The sequence below is a fragment of the Lacerta agilis genome, chromosome 3 (assembly GCF_009819535.1).
Source record: "Lacerta agilis isolate rLacAgi1 chromosome 3, rLacAgi1.pri, whole genome shotgun sequence".
NCBI lineage: Eukaryota > Metazoa > Chordata > Lepidosauria > Squamata > Lacertidae > Lacerta > Lacerta agilis.
This window is the reverse complement of record NC_046314.1, coordinates 108131129-108148416: the sequence shown is the minus strand read 5'-3', so window position 1 is coordinate 108148416 and position 17288 is coordinate 108131129. Positions and strand designations below refer to the sequence as shown.

At 49.5% G+C, this 17288-nt stretch overlaps 1 protein-coding gene across 4 annotated transcripts in view; it reads right to left on the bottom strand.

Moving 5' to 3' along the window:
* Positions 1 to 16629, bottom strand: part of CCDC85A (coiled-coil domain containing 85A) — a 146179-nt gene extending 129550 nt beyond the window's left edge. For all 4 annotated transcript variants that reach the window (XM_033145120.1, XM_033145122.1, XM_033145121.1 and 1 more), the window contains exons 1-2: positions 15804 to 16629; positions 7469 to 8402 (exon numbers count right to left, since the gene is read on the bottom strand). In XM_033145120.1, the coding sequence (XP_033001011.1) occupies positions 7469 to 8402; positions 15804 to 16082 (1213 nt within the window). In that variant the 5' untranslated portion in view covers positions 16083 to 16629. The remainder of the gene's footprint in view (positions 1 to 7468; positions 8403 to 15803) is intronic.
* Positions 16630 to 17288: the final 659 nt, after the last annotated feature.

Genomic DNA, 17288 nt, shown 5'->3' with positions numbered 1-17288 from the left:
TCCTTTAAGGAGGGGTGGTGCACTGCAACAATTTGTAGTTCCTGCACCCTACTCTCCAGGAGAGCATGTGTTCATAGAATCACATAATTGTAGAGCTGGGAGGGACCCCAAGGGTCATCTAGTCCAACCCTCTGCAATGCAGGAATCTGAACTAAAGCATCCATGACAGATGACCATCCAACCTCTGCTTAAAAACCTCCAAGGACGGCAAATCAGGTTGATGGACTGTGCCAAAATGGCAAAATTAACTAGGACGCTCAGGAACCAAAAAAAGACAATTAAAAAAAAATTAAAGGGAAATGTTTATAATGTATATACAAAATCATTGCAAACGGGTCAAAACATTAGCAGGATTCTAAATAAACTTGCTCCCAGTAGTAATGTACGGAAGTGAGAGCTGGACCATCAAGAAGGCTGATCGCCGAAGAATTGATGCTTTTGAATTATGGTGCTGGAGGAGACTCTTGAGAGTCCCATGGACTGCAAGAAGATCAAACCTATCCATTCTCAAGGAAATCAGCCCTGAGTGCTCACTAGAAGAACAGATCCTGAAGTTGAGGCTCCAGTACTTTGGCCACCTCATGAGAAGACTCCCTGGAAAAGACCCTGATGTTGGGAAAGATGGAGGGCACAAGGAGAAGGGGACGACAGAGGATGATGAGATGGTTGGACAGTGTTCTCGAAGCTACTAACATGAGTTTGGCCAAACTGCGGGAGGCAGTGAAGGATAGGCGTGCCTGGCGTGCTCTGGTCCATGGGGTCACGAAGAGTCGGACACGACTGAACAACAACAACAAAAATACACTTGCAATGTAATAGAAAGTACAGATAATTTAGGAAGATGAAAAATTGGAGAAGTATTGATATACAGTTGAAAATAGAACCAGGAGGACCCATGGATTGGATGGGGGGGAAGTCAGGAGATTCAGATTAATCTCGATATGTGATGCAAGTTTATTCTCTTTTTCTTTCTTTTCTTTTGTCTGTTTTGGAAAATCAAGTAAAAAAAAACACCTCCAAGGATGGAGAGTTCAGCAACCGCTCTTCCCAATCGTTAGGAGCTCTCTCATTTAACACACACAGGTTTATTTCCCCTTCTTCTCCCCGCTACCCTTTTTTAATGAATGCCGGAGCTCTGAAGGTCTCCTCTCCTTCCCCCGATCTATCACACCTCCAACATTACAGTGCCAAAGAGAGAGAGTGTGAGTCAGCACTTTTACTTTTGCTCATTAAGAACCTCAAGGGGGAGCAAGAAGTGGCAGTAGGCAGCCTTTGATATTCCCCATAAATGCAAAAAGAAAAAAGAAAAGGGGGAAATGGGAAGGAAATGGAGCCACACTCTCAGTCAAACAAAGGAGTTATAAAATTAGACGTTTGGAATAAAACTATTGAAGAATGCCTCAGGAGAGCACACGCGGTCTATTAATTCATACCTATTAAGCTGTACTGAAGCATCCCGCCTGGTTTTTGTGAATCATCCCAGAGTAGAATGACCCACATAATGGTTTTTGTGGAATTGAAGTAGGTGTTAGCCCTACACCAATAATGGAAGCAAGTGATGTGGCATGAGCACATCATGTATTTCTCCATCCCACAGAACCGCCTGGGGAAAGACAGAAACCATAGAATCGTAGAGCTGGAAGGGACCCCGGGGGGTCATCTAGTCCAACCCCCTGCAATGCAGGAATCTCAGCTAAAGCATCCATGGCAGACGGCCACCCAACCTCTGCTTAGAAACCTCCAAGGAAGGAGAGTCCACAACCGCCCAAGGGAGACTGTTCCACTGTCATACAGCTCCTACTGTTAGAAAGTTATCCCATATGTTTGGTCGGAGTCTCCTTGAAGCCATTGGTTCAGGTCCCACCCTCCAGAGCAGGAGAAAACAAGCTTGTTCCCTCTTCCATGTGACAGCCCTTTTAGATATTTGAAGGTGCCCATCGCCTCTCCTCTTTTCCAGGGAAAACGCAGAGGGAGGATGGGGAAAGTCAACACCCACAAGAATAAGACCATGCCAGGCATGTTCATTACTACGTGTTGCAGCTTGGAAGGAAGAACAGACGAAGTGTGGGGTGTGATACATAAGAAGCAGTAAAGTACAACATTCCTTGTTTTCCTAGAGTGGACATGCGAGGGAATGTTTGGTCCAGCCAGATGAAAACTTCCTGTTTCCTCCTGGCTGGAACATCCTTCCTTTGCATGTGACCAGAGGTGGGCGTGACCTTACCTGTTCAGGTAACAAAAGGACAAGGCACGCAGCACACTCTCTCTTTGACTTCCTCCGTCGTTGGAGCAGCTTTTTAGCTAGAAATGCCCTGTTGGCATTCAGCCAACAGAGGACACTGGGATTATCCCCATATGGGATAGATCCACATGAATCTATCTGTAACTAAGTCTGCCTTCAGGGATCCCACTGTGAACTCAAAGCTCATAAGCAGAGCATCTGTTTGGCACACAGAAGGTGCCATGTTCAATCCCTGGTGTCTCCCGGTAGGGCTATGAATGCCACCTGACTGAAGCATTAGACAGCCACTGCTAAGCCAGCGTAGACATTACAGACCCAAAACTCTGGCTTGAACATAAGAAGAGCCTGCAGGATCTGGCCATGAAGTCCATTTATAAAGAATAAGAAGTCTTATAAAAGAAGACGTCTTTTATAAGATTCCTTTCTGTGATGTTATGGATTCAGTCCATGTGAGAAAAGTTGACTTTCATGGCGGCTATGCCTATGTTGGTAAAGGGAAAGGGAAAGCACCCCTGGACGGTTAAGTCGAGTCAAAGGCGACTATGGGGTAGCGGCACTCATCTCACTTTCAGGCCGAGGGAGCCGGCGTTTGTCCACAGACAGCTTTCCGGATCATGTGGCCAGCAGGACTAAACCGCTTCTGGCGCAACAAAAAACCGTGGTGGAAACCAGAGCGCACGGAAACGCCGTTTACCTTCCCGCCGCAGAGGTACCTATTTATCTACTTGCACTGGTGTGCTTTCGAATTGCGAGGTTGGCAGGAGCTGGGACAGAGCAATGGGAGCTCACCCCGTCGCGGGGATTCGAACCGCCGACCTTCTGATCGGCAAGCCCAAGAGGCTCAGTGGTTTAGACCACAGCGCCACCCGCATCCCTATGTACCTCAGCAAGATTTTGTTACCAATTACAGAACCGAACTGTCCAAAGCCCTGGCAGTAAGTATTTTTCTTCCTAATTGGCTCTGTGTTTTACACTCCCCCTTTTTGGTTTTCATTTTATAAAGGGTAACATTCCAATCAGCCTGCAAAAGGTGACTGGGATAGGGCATAGGGATTTGCCTTTCAGGATTTGAGAAGTACTTAAACTTCTTCATCTTTTTTTTTTAAAAAAAAATCATCTTCTCCTCATTATGTAAGACTTCACCTTGCTGTGCAATGTAAAACAGAAGCCTTTCTGCTTGAGATGGCATTACTAATACACATTGGTTTTATAAGGCAGTTCTTATTGACAAGCAGTTTTCCACTCCCTCCATTTCAGCAAACTTCAGAATAATATTAGGAACAAGTAGTGGAACAGGGGCAGAAATATATTTGTGAGAGAGAGAGAGAGCTTTTTTCTGGGGGGACGCAGGGGGACGCATACCCCTAAACATTTTGTGAATCTAAGTTTGGCCCCATTGAGGGGCAGTATTTTAATATGAGTAGGAAAATGAGAGTACCCCTAAACATTTTTTAAGGGGAAAAAAGCACTGTACAGTATACAGTGGTGCCTCAGTTTAAGAACAGTCCTGTTTAAGAACGATTCAGTTTACAAACTCCACAAAACCAGAAACAGTGTCCCGGTTTGAGAACTTTACCTCGGTCTAAGAACGGAATCCAGACAGTGGAAGGGCACTGGTGGCGGGAGGCCTCCTTAGGGAAAGCACGCCTCGGTTTAAGAACGGTTTTGGTTTAAGAACAGACTTCCAGAATGGATTAAGTTCGTAAACCGAGGTACCACTGTATAGTAATTTTATCCTGTGAACCGCCCTGAGACCTGCAGGTATAGGTAAAGGTAAAGGGACCCCTGACCATCAGGTCCAGTCGTGTCCGACTCTGGGGCTGCGGCGCTCATCTCGCTCTATAGGCCAAGGGAGCCGGCGTTTGTCCGCAGACAGCTTCCGGGTCATGTGGCCAGCATGACTAAGCCGCTTCTGGCGAACCAGAGCAGCACACGGAAACACCGTTTACCTTCCCGCCAGAACGGTCCCTATCTATCTACTTGCACTTTGACATGCTTTCAAACTGCTAGGTGGGCAGGAGCTGGGACCGAGCAACAGGAGCTCACCCCGTGGCAGGGATTCGAACCGCCAACCTTCTGATCTGCAAGCCCTAGACTCTGTGGTTTAACTCACAGTGCTATAAAAATTTAACTAATAATAATAAATACTGTTCCCACAGTGGTCAGCCAGACGCCTGCGGGAAACCAAACACAACACCGCTCTTCCTTCTTGTGGTTTTGCAACAACTGGTATTCAGCAGCATCACTGCCTCCAACTGTAGAAAACAAGCATGGCCTCCATGAATTTGTCCAGTCCTCTTTTAAACCCATCCAAGTAAGGTGGCCACCACTGCCTCCTGCAGCAGCAAGTTCCAGAGGTTAACTATGCATGGCATTCCACACTCCCACTGTCAGGGAACTGTCCCCAGCTCAGCGCAGGGTGGTGGAAGGGCTCTTGGTTTGCTACAGAGAGCCCCGGCCCCACCTGACCAGCAGCACCCCCTCTTTCAGCGGAGGAAGCAGCAATGTTTCCAGTGGGGAGGGGCAGGCAGCTCCGGGTCTTGAGAGCAGAGGCTCTGGGGATGTTGGAGAGACCCTGCACGCCCCTCGCTCAGAGGGCGAGGAGGGAGACACGCCATTTCCGGCGCCCCAAGTGCGAAGAGGGGTGAAACGCAAGGAGGGGAGGTGGAGATTTCGGATACCGAAACTGTTATGTTGGGGTCACAGCCAGAAGGGGCCACTCCCGGATTCTGCGAGTGACTGATACAGACATGAACTTGTAGCTCTGCGCTGTAAATAGCATGCACAATAAACCTGTTAAAAGACGGTTTGGAGTCTTGCCTGGCTACTCACGAGCAACCACCCCACGGACCTTACACCCACCCTCCAACACGTTAAGTTTTGTTGGTTCCCGGTAAGATGCCAAATCTATGAAGACAGATTCCTGGGCTGCTACCACCAATCTCATTTTTTTTATTACCCTGGTGGAACCATCATGACAACATCAAGTTCCTTTCTCAGATGCAACCCAGAGCCTACAAGTCACTGGATCACTGTCCTGATAAATAATTGGCAAGACGTGAACGCCAACTGCACCCTTAGGAAATGATTCGGGCTTAAAATCCTTGCACTGCACAGCAGTTGGGAGCCTGATCCGCTTCTCCGTCAACTGAGAATAGACGTGCATCCCAGAAACATCTGTTAAAATGTCAGCCTACTGTCACAAACTGCATCCAAAGAGCTAAATGTCAAAGGAAACTGCTTTTGTTTCTTTGCAGAGAATCCCACGAAAAAGCAATTAAGATGAAGTGAGTAAACATTTGCCAAGTAGGTAACCTTAAGTGGAGGACAAAGACTGCAAGACTGTTCAAGTGTCCCCTTTAAGAAGGCAAAGGTACGATGCATGGGCAGTTTGGGGATTCAGAATTGTGGCTCAGTTTGAGAATTCCATGCCTCTAATGGCAGAGACCATAAAGAAGTCTGATCGCCGAAAAATTGATGCTTTTGAATTCTGGTGCTGGAGGAGACTCTTGAGAGTCCCATGGACTGCAAGAAAATCAAAACTATCCATTCTGAAGGAAATTAGCCCTGAGTGCTCACTGGAAGGACAGATCCTGAAGCTGAGGCTCCAATACTTTGGCCATCTCATGAGAAGAGAAGACTCCCTGGAAAAGACCCTGATGTTGGGAAAGTTTGAGGGCACAAGGAGAAGGGGACGACAGAGATGGTTGGGCAGTGTTCTCGAAGCTACCAACATGAGTCTGACCAAACTGCGGGAGGCAGTGGAAGACAGGGGTGCCTGGCATGCTCTGGTCCATGGGGTCACGAAGAGTTGGACACGACTAAACAACTAAACAACAAATGGCAGAGATACCCAACATGGTGCCCTCTAGGTGGTGCTAGATGACAGCTCTCATCATTCCTGACCAGAGGTGGGGGAGAAATTCGATTCAATTCACTGTTACAGGGAAACCTACTTAATTTGCCCTTTCTAAAACACTTAGAGCTTTGAAATCCACACTTCTCTGAAATTTGTAATGCAATTCTCCAACCAATGTTTACAAAAGTGCAAATATTAGAGGGGGTGTGTGGATAATTATTATTATTATTATTATCATCATCATCATTATTTATTCCCCAGCCACTCTGGGTGGCTTCCAACAAAAGATTAAAAACTTCCCTAAACAGTGCTGCCTTCAGATGTCTTCTAAATAATAATAACTATATTAGTGAAATCAACATACAAAAAAGCATTGTTATTGTTTGCAAATAAAAAATACATACATTGGTCAAGACTGCATACATCAATGGGTGTATTAGGAGAAGTTTGCACTTAGATGCTGATAGGTTTTCATTCAGACTTCAAAAGCAACACACAAATTGCTGCAGAAATGTTTAGAACAGAACTGAAGATTGGAAAGAGAGAGAGAAAGAGAGAGAGAACCAAAACTGACAGACCCATCCATCCCTATTCCTGACTACTGACCATGCTGGCTGGCGGAGATTGGGCACTGGAGTCCAACAACATCTGTAATGTCTACCCCCTGCTCTAAAATCCTTCTTTCACTGGGTAAGATATCGCAGCAGGAGAAAAGCCAATGAGGAACGATTCGCTCATCAGTGGAAAAGGCAAAGCAAACTCCAACGAAGATTGCAATTCGTGGACACTAAGGAAACTCCTGCACTGGCCTCTGGGAAGGCCGGGTTCAGTGAAGTCCTTGGCACTATGTTTCGAATGTCCCCTGGAAGCAACCCTATGCCAGAAGACAGCAGCTGTAATGAATTAAAAGCTACATAGATGCCCTCCATCCCCAGGCGCTACCCTTATGAAAAGAAGGCTTCTCCCCATCCAGCCTTTTCTCTCTGTTCCATATCGAGCCTACGTGCACTCAGGCCACACTCACAGTACATTAGCTCCAGCCTAGAGGAATCCCATATTTCAATGCCTCTTTGTACAGGCAAGATGCTTCTGCGCAAAAGCCCAGGAGATACAACTGTTGTGCAGCCTGTTACGGCAAGGCATCCGTCAACTTCACCCATACTTAGCCACCGAATCATCACCGGGGGTGACTGCAGCCTTGGCTGCGATTCCTGCTTCATGCTGCACAAGAATCCTTCCGCCGTGTACGTACAGAAATGGGCATCTTCCCCCCCACCTCGACGCTTCCATAATTTGCACACACACAAAGAGGAAAGGTGAACCCTTCGACATCATCATTGCAATGAAATAAAACAACGTGGACTCACCATTCATCCCATTGTAGAGGCCTCGGTGATGGGGAGACAGGTCATCCGTCACCGGCCTCCTTAAGGTGCCTTCTCTGCTGCCGCTGCCCCCCAAGTGCTTGAGATGGTCCGGGCTTCCGCCATAGTGCTGCTTGAGATGTTCGGGGCTGGTCCCCCTCGCTTTCGGGAGGTGCTCAGAGCTCCCGCTCAGAGCGTGTTTGTGGAGAAGTTCGGGGCTGCCACCGCCAGCGCTGTGCTTCTGGTGCTCCGGGCTGCTGCCGGGCCTGTGTTTCTGAAAGTGTTCGGGGCTGCCACTCAACAAGTGCTTCGACAGCGTTTCCGGACTGCTGCAGCTGTGCTTCTGCTGCTCCACGGCCCCCTTTCCGAGAGTCTTGTGATGCTCCGGGCTGGGTCCTTTCAGGTGCTTCTGGGGATCAGGGCTGCCGGAGCCGCGGGGTTTGTGGAGGTGCTCAGGGCTGGCGCTGCGGTGTTTCTGGTGCTCGGGACTCCCCTCGCTCCTCGCCTTCTGGAGGTGCTCGGGACTCGAGTTCGGGTGGTGCTTGTGGTGGTCGGGGCTGTCCGTGCTGCCGGTGCTGGAGGTGCTGCTGCCGTCTCCGACGTCCCTGATGAAGGCGCTCGTGGCGTTGAGCTGGCAGAGGCTGGCCTGGCTGTCGATCGAGTTTCGGCAACCGGCAACACCGCCCTTCTCCTCGTCCAGCAGGACGCAGAGCTCCTTCAGCTCCAGGTTCTCCTTCACCACCTCCTCCTGCCTAACTTCCAGCTCCTTCAGCTTCTGCAGGTACAGGGACACCTCCTTATGCATGACTCCTGCGCTGTACCGGCCAAGCCTCTGCCACTCACGGGAAACCTTCTTGCCTTTCTGCCGGTCGTCGTCCAAGAAGCAGCAAAGGTCTCGCAGCTCCTGGTTGTCCTCCTGCAACTTCTGGTTGATGTCCTTCAAAAGAGAGAGGAGCAAAGAGAGAAAACAAGAGGTTAGCAAGGGGAAGGCTCTCGTCTGATCAACATCCATGTCTCAAGGAAACAAGCGGTTCACAAAGGAATATTACAAACTCTTCCTCCTGCCTTTCCCTCCCACACAGAATCATAGAGATGGAAAGGACCCCAAGGATCATCTAATCCAACACCCTGAACTGTTGCTGCTGTTGGCATCCATCTGTCTCAGGAGACAGTGTGTGATGGCCTGGGATTCGGACTCAGATGCTGAATCTGAGAGATTCCAGCCTGCACAGGATTCCCAGCCTCCAGAATCAGCAGAGCCAGGGACCTGTGCTGGATTCTCAGGTGCAGGCATCTGAGAATCACTCCAGAGGAAGTTCTACTGCATCTTCGAAACAAGCAAACAAAAGAAGTCAGGATAGTCCATCTTTACGGCTCCTCTCAAGTTGCAGACCGCTGGCCTTTATTGCAGAAATATATTTCGGGGAAACACAAACTTAGTACAGTCAAGGTTTATCCCCCAAAAATAGAATAAAATACCAGTGACTATCCTTTTGGAGAAAGAATTCCAGGAAGAATAATCAGTGGGTGATAAAACACGAACTTAACTCAACAGTCCACCCTTAAGGAGAAAAATCTATGAAGCTTTTCTATCTTCCTTGTAAAATGGGTAGAGGAACAGATTTAGCCTTTCTTCCCAGCTACAGAGTTAAATAAATCTTATGCTATCTACCTTTTTTCTCTAGGAGAAATAACAATATCAAGAGAGTCAGAGGTAGGAAATGAGGCTAATCCCTCTTTTTCTCTCTCTCTCTTCTATCAAACAGGGCCAAAACCTTTCAGGACTCCAGTGAGGGCGGGGGGGACGGGACCAAGCAGAATTTGCAAACTAGAAGAGAGCCTGGCTTAACATCTTAGTATCCCACCAAGTTATACACAAAAGTAGAGCTGGGAGCATGACTTTCAGCACAAAATTAGCTCTCGTCTCTAATCCCTATTGAATTCAATTAAGCTTACTCCCAGGAAAGTGGGGTTAGAATGCCTGCACAGCCATGCAGCCAAGACTTGCGACAAAAGCAGAATCATAGAAGGGACTCCGAGGTTCATCTAGCCCAACCCCCTGCAATACAGCAATATGCAGTTGTCCAATACAGGGATTGAACCTTGGTGTTACTGATGTTAAATATGACTTAGCCCAGGGGTGAGCAAACTAAGGCCCATGGGCCAGATCAGGCCCAATTGCCTTCAGGATCCGGCCCACAGACTGTCCGTGGATCAGCGTGGGGATTCTGTTCGTTCGGGCTGCACCATTTTTCCCCCTGTGCCATTCCATTTTCCCCCCTCTCCCTCACACACTCCATGGCGGCACCTCCTCCCTCCCTCCTTCTGACTTCTCCCCGCCCTGCCTAGAGGAGGAAGAGGGCTGGGCCAAGATGGCTGAGCACCATTTTAAGCAGTCCCTCTGGAGCCAGCCCTTTCGCACCGCTCATCTTCCCGCTGCCGCCGCCACCCTGATGCTCGTGGGCCAGAGAGCAGAGCGGACAAGCTCTATCTTGGCACCCTCACCTCTTCTTCCAGCTCCCCCCCCCCCCGGTGCCACTTCTCTGGCCCGCAACAAGGTCTGAGGGACAGTGGACCAGCCCATGGCTAAAACAAAATGTTGACCCCTGCCTTAGCCGTTAGTGTGAAGGTCTTTTAAAATGGCATCAACAGGAGGGAAGTTAATAAAAATCAGGATCACAGAAAGTGTGGAGGGGGGAATGTAACATTTTCCTCCCCTACTGTGATCCAGAAGATGGACTGCTTAACCCTTTGGAAATTTTCCCGTTCAAAATTGCCCTCCGCAAGCTGCTTTTTTCACTCCCAGAGATTCCCCATATTTCCCCCGTTGCAGGTAAAAAACAATAGCCTACAGAAGAGCATCTTGCATGCAGAGCATCTTAGGTTCAATATCAGGGTATCTCCAGAAAGGACTGGGAAGGTCCCCCTAGTCCTGAAACTCTGGAGAGCTGCTGCCAGCCCGTGTAGGCACTCCTGAGCTCAGATGAGTCATTAGTCTGACTTGGTATCAGGCAGCTTCCTAGGTCTCCTGAACTGACCCAAAGTGCGAAGTTCAGCAGCCGTTCCTTGTTCGCCCTTCCTCTTTCCAGCTGCCCTGCTTGTCGCCAGGTCAATTGAGTGCATCATTTCAATGTTTTATATCCCTACTCCGCCGGCTGGATCAATAGTCAGCCGTGGCTGCCACTAAATATAACAACCCGGAAAGAGCTTTTGGGGGTAGGGAGGAGGGTGAAGATATATTTTTTTCCACCTTCCTTTCCACAGTTTCTTCAACTCTGCCTCTCTTGACAAGTGGGGACTGAATTAGGGTAAAGCACACATACGGCCCATTAACTCAGCAATCCACTAACCATTTGCGAAGCAATCAGAGCGAGTTTTTTCTTCTTTTTTCCCCTTTTGCCGCATATGCACAACCCACCTGAAGGAGATGTGGTGGGAAGCTGGATAGGACTAGGCAAGAAGCAACAAGGAAAACGCACAGAAAAGTTCGAGATACACATTGATCAATCCACACCTAGTTGCTACATCATAGAAATTACAAGATATATTCATACGAGTTCTACAAATTAACACGACCCCTAAAAAAAAACTAGCCGACGGAGGTGTCCTCATCGAAACAGGGCCCTGTCCTGGTTCTTGACCCAGAATCGACTCTTAACTTCGGCTCAATACGTGAAACGGCCATTCTGAGTATGGACTAATATGAATTTGTTGTTACTTTAAAACTTTTGTATTCTTATACTGTAACGAATTATTGTGCCACACAAATCATTACAAAATAAAAAAACCCTTCCAGTAGCACCTTAGAGACCAACTAAGTTTGTTCTTGGTATGAGCTTTCGTGTGCATGCACACGAAAGCTCATACCAAGAACAAACTTAGTTGGTCTCTAAGGTGCTACTGGAAGGATTTTTTTATTTTGTTTTGACTATGGCAGACCAACACGGCTACCTACTTGTAACACATATCATTGTGAATTTGAAGCTGTATTGTTTGTTAAAGTTTGCATTCTTTGCTTAAGTTTGCAGTTCTTGATTTTTGACCTGTGAGTAGGATTTATTCCCACCATTGAAATCTACCGGCCAGAGTTCTTGGTGGTGCACTTTTTTCTTGGTATAAGAAGCAACAAGGATCAGGGACCACTGGGAATGCATCAGAGGGCTATGGCGGGGAGATCGGGACAAAAATGCAATCTTTTAAAAGCCAGCTTTTAAAAGCCAATGGCACGCTAAAACCCAATGAGGCAAGCGTGGGGGGGCGGTGGTTGTGCAACGAACTTTTCCTTTTCTTTTTGCAAAGTCTTCTTAAAGTCTACACATCCAAGTTGGGCGTGCGCTCTCCTGGTTGCCTAGAACGCACAAGAATTCTCTCCAGGTGATCACATAGGGGAGCTTTACAAAAAGCTGGTGGTGTGAAGGTGCAGGGGTGAAGGGAGGGGGTGGGGGTGGCATGGCATCTCTCCTGGGTATGGCACTACTCAAACGGTCCGCCCGCTGCCCCAGATGTAGGACGGCTGAGTGGAAGGAGGCAGGCAGACTCTGGAGGCCCCACGGTGCACCCCGCCCCTATGGGTGGCTCGCCCCGTCCCTGGGCATGACGCCCCAGGCGCCTGAGCAGCTTCCTCCGACGCTGCGTAGGTGTCTCCTTTTTTTACCAACAATGACATGGGAATCAAAGAACTGTAGAGCTGGGAGGGACCACAAGGGTCATCTAGTCCAACCCCCTGCAAAGCAGGAATCTTTTGCCCAACGTGGGGCTCAAACCTACGACCCTGAGGAGGAACTATTTAAATGGGGAGAAGCTGACTCTTTGCGGACCACAGTTCCTTTCCTGGATTCACACGGGTGCTGCTAAGAGCAGGGTTCGAATCCCCACTCGGCCATGAAGCTCACTGCGTGACCTTGGGACAGGCACTGCCTCTCAGGCTAACGTACCTCGCAGGGGTGTTGTGGTGTTTAAATGAGATGGGAGAAAAACATGCACGGCATCTTGGATCTCCCTGGAGGAAAAGGTGGGATGTAAGGGCAATCACAGAACTGTAGAGTTGGAAGTAACCCCTAGGATCATCTAGTCCAACCCTCTGCAATACAGGAATTGTTTGCCCAAAGTAGGGCTCAAACCCACGACCCTGAGATTAAGAGTCTTATGCTCTACCGACTGAGCTATCTCCACTCAATCATGACTTAACACCATAGGATGGAAAGGAAGTATTGGGGGAACATAAACTGCAGAGGACCACAGGTGTGTGGATGTTTCTGAAACAGTGCAGAAATAAGAGGTACTTGTTGTTATCATAATCACGTTTATGAATCCTTTCCCCCAAAAGATCAAGACATCATACAGTTCTACACACACACACACACAAAAAAACTCCCCTCCTTTAGCCTCACAACAACCCAGAAAATGACTGGCCCAAGTTAACCCCATGAGCTTCATTCACCGCTGAAGTGGGATTCAAATCTGGCATTCCCACCTGAATCTAACCACTACACTGTACTGCCTCATTTCAGCTACTGGGGCTAAGCAGGTCTAGTTCCAATGCATCTAACCTGGACCATGTAAGAGTAGGAAGATGCTGGATACAGACTCAGGCCGCTGGCTCTTTAGAATGCCAGACTAGGAGGGGTTTCCCCCCCCCTCCAGACATTTTTTGGACCGGAAATGTCAGAGACCGATGCAAGGATCAGACAGAGAAGTTCCTTGGAGGAAGAGCAGAGTGGTAAGTTATAAGCGAAGCCAGAGCAACATCTCAGGAGTGGCATATTCCCAATTGCCACAGATTTCTCTGGTTTGGCGCCAGTATTTTTCAGTCATCTATTATCAGTCTTTCCAAGCGCCCCTCATACTCCCATCTCCCCTGTGCCAGTCAATGAACACCCCATTCCGAGAGAGCGTCTTTCCTCCAGGGTGGAATAGGCAAAGGAGGATGCATGCTTTAATTATACAAAAAAGAAGATCATGTGGCAATGCAAATTCTACAGTGGAGCTTGCAGGCAGAAGCTCCTTAAGCAGACACAAGGTCCAGTCTCCTACTCAGACATCATCTGCTACAAAAAATCCACTGTGCATTAAGGATTCCGATAATGGATTCCAAAGTGGATTTTCTCCCCAGATGGAAAAAAAGTTCCTAATAGTAATGCCCTTACCCTGGCAATAAAGTAACAGTTTATCATGACAAGTGGGACCTGCAACAAAATGGTGCTCCAAGAAGCCAGCCATGCCCTTTTGCAAGATACTCCATTCCACTTCCTATCTCCAGCAGTGGATGCTCAGCATTCAGAAGAAGAGTTTGGATTTGATATCCCGCTTTATCACTACCCGAAGGAGTCTCAAAGCGGCTAACATTCTCCTTTCCCTTCCTCCCCCACAACAAACACTCTGTGAGGTGAGTGGGGCTGAGAGACTTCAAAGAAGTGTAACTAGCCCAAGGTCACCCAGCAGCTGCATGTGGAGGAGGGGAGATGCGAAACCAGTTCCCCAGATTACGAGTCTACCGCTCTTAACCACTACACCTCACTGGCCCTCAGTGGGCAAACTCAGTCCAATGAGGCAGTCTCTAAAACAGATTCCCCCCCCCCAAATTGTTTTTTTTTGGGGGGGTCACTTCTGCAAACCCTGGGGTCACCCCAGGCCTGCCGCCCCCTCTCTCTTGTGCATGGATAATGCTGATTTGGCTAGGAAGGGATTAGCACTGAGAAGGAGTTTGCTCCTGGTGCATAAGACAGCTCAACAGAGCCTCCAGGTTCAGAGGCAGTATACCACCAAACATCGGTTTGAGGGGAGCAATGCCAAAACAGGGCTACTGCCTTCATGCCCTGCCTGTGGGTTGCCCAGAGACATTTGGTTGGCTGTTGTCAGAAACACGATGCGGGAGAAAATGGACCTGGATAGCTCATTTAGAGCATGCTGCTGATAATGCCAAGGTTGCAGGTTCGATCCCGATATGGGACAGCTGCATATTCCCACATTGCAGGGGGTTGGACTAGATGACCCTCAGGATCCTTCCAACTCTAGGATTCTATTATCTATAACATCCAGTCTGAGCCAGCAGGGCTCTCCTTATTCTCCCAGGGGCTCGAGGCTGTGGTTCCGAACCATGAAGCAAGAATATCAAAAGACTCAGCGCACCCCCTGACTCTACTCACAGAGTCTCTTTCCAATTTAACCAGTAACCAGCCCGACATCTGAGAAGACTTTCCAAGCGGGGGGCAAGGATCTGTTAAACGGAGACAGTGTCCAAGCCCACCCATAACTCCCCAAAATCATGATCTATGTGCAACACATTTACAGGGAATATGCCAAAATCAGTTTTTGAAGGCCAGAAGATGGCCAGAAAGATTTATCTTCCACAATGGCTGGAAGAAATAGCGCCTTTGTGGGTAGGGGAAGGGGAAGAAGAAATGAGGAATCCATTAGGTCTATTTGCATTCAAGAAATTAGGGAGGGGAGACATATGCAGGCAGCCACTGCCCCCAATGTGCTAGACCGTCACCTCCTGACCTTTGAACATTCTCCAACATGCATTGGGAGGCAGTGTGGCACAGTGGTTAGAGTCATGGACTAGGACCTGGGTTACCAGCATTCAAATCCCTACTTCAGCCATGAACCTCACTTAGGTGACCTTAAGCTGTTCCCAACCCATCACTCAGCGCTGATTGCACTCTGCACATGCTCAAAGGGTTACACATTTACCTTACTCCACATGCTCTGGGACTGAGGCACCTCTGTGGCGCAATGGGTCAGCATGCCTGGCTGTTAACCAGAAGGTTGGTGGTTCAAGCCCACCCAGGGACAGCTGTGGGCAGGATTCCTGAATTGTACAGGGTTGGACTAGATGGCCCCAGGGGGTCCCTTCCAACTCTGCGATTCTGTGAGTCCTAGCAATCAAAGGAATAACTGTTTCTTTTTGGAGAGGGAGGGCTGGCATCTAAGACCAAGGAAACATTGTTTACACAACAAAGAGGCAAAGGCAACACTACCACGAGGCAAACCAATCTCAGCTGGCAGATTTTGAGGAGGACAGAATGGGAGACAGATGAACCTCCTTGGTGGAAAGTCTCCCAGCAGCTGTTCGGCAATTCAAAAGGAGAACTTCCCAGTGGGGAGCAAGTGAGAGAGGGGGGTGCCATTTGGATTCTCCACCTAAAGACATTTTTTAAAAAAATTCTTGGAGGGAACCTCATGCAGGATATTCTCCCAGTGGCCAACCAGATGTCTCTCCCCAGCTGTGATTCCCAGCAGTTGGGAACCCAGAGACATCCTGCCTCGGACACCCGGCAGAAATTAGACTACTCCCTCCCGGGCCTCCCCTCTCCATCCCTCTCTCCCAGGTGTGTACCTTGAGTCCCCGGATCTCGCCCAGGTGAAGCTGCAAGCGCCGGTTGACCTCGCGGATGAGATTGCTGTGGTCCAGCATGGCGCTCATCTTCTCCGACTCCGCCTTGCGCAGGCTCCGGATCAGCTCCTCCTTGGTCCACTTGAGCAGCTCCTCGTCCGACACCTTGGAGAGGTCTTCTGCCACACCCGCCGCGCAACTTTCCGAGCCGGGCGCCGAAGAGGCAGACGCCGACGCCCCGGCTCCAGGTGCGGATCCGGACGGAGTCGCCACCTTAGACATGATGCCGGCGGCCCAAGTGGCTCCGGGATCGCCTGCCTAGGATGGGGAGGGGGGGTGTTGTTGCACTCTGTATTCCACCAAGACCCTCAAGCCCCAAATCTCGAAGGATCCTTGAAAACAACGCCTTTAGTCAGTCGGGACTGTTCCTCGCCGAGAAATCGGAGTGCCTTCGGAAATGCAGTAAAGAGCAAAGTGAAGGGGGGTGCTTTCCCCCAAGCTATTGTGGCTTGTTCAGAAGGAAGGAGCGGCTCCCTCGGTGGTAAAAAGACATCCTTACAGATTATTTTAGAGGTGGGGAGAGACAGAGAGAAGATAAGCAATCTTCAATCCTCCGAGCCGGTTGTTCTCTTGTTGATTCTGCGCTTATAACAGTACCCGGGCGGAGGGAGTCGTAAAACAGCAAAATCTTTGTTGTGTGTGTGTGGCTGGAGGATTGTAACAAGGAGTTGGGGTGTCCCCGCACAGCTTCGCCTCCCAGTCAGCAATCTTCAGCCTCAGAGTTTAGTAGATCTTCGAAATTCAACAGGAAAATATACACACACACACACACACACACACACACACACATATACCCGTGCGCGCTAAGGAGTTTCACAGTGCCACCCGCGCCTACGAACTTGCGAGCCACGCGGCGCAATCACGAGTGGGGCGAGTCCACGCGCCCCTCCCAAGTCCGGCACTTTTCAAACAAAGTGGAGCCGCCCAAAGGGATCCTTGGCGCCGTTGGGCGGAGAAGGGTCGCTCACCCAGAGCCTCCCAGCCTGCTTTCCCAAAGGAGGCGCAAAGAGGGTGTCGCCTTGCTTCCTTCTGCTCCGCGAAACTCAGGGGTTGCTCCGCATTTGCTCCGGCGGCGAGACCGCGCGACGCCCTCCCTCGGAAGCAGGGATCCGTGAGTGGCGCGATCCGAGTCTCTTTGCCAGATCCCCGGACACGACTCGAGGACTTTTCCTTGTTTTCCAGCTGCAGGTCGCCTTTCTGTTAATTCCTGCAACACGCCCACGCGCCCTCTCCGGACGCAGCAAGCGCGGGAAGGCGACACGCGGGTCTTTTGTACGTGAGGATGCGGACCAAGGGCAGGTTTGCGCCCCACTCCCCAGTCTGGGCAACGCAGCTTTGGAGACCGGGGACTGGACAAGAGGGGAAGAGGCACAGATTCGAGAGAGAACCGGACCCTCCCCACGTTGCTCCAGGAAAATCCGTGCGCTG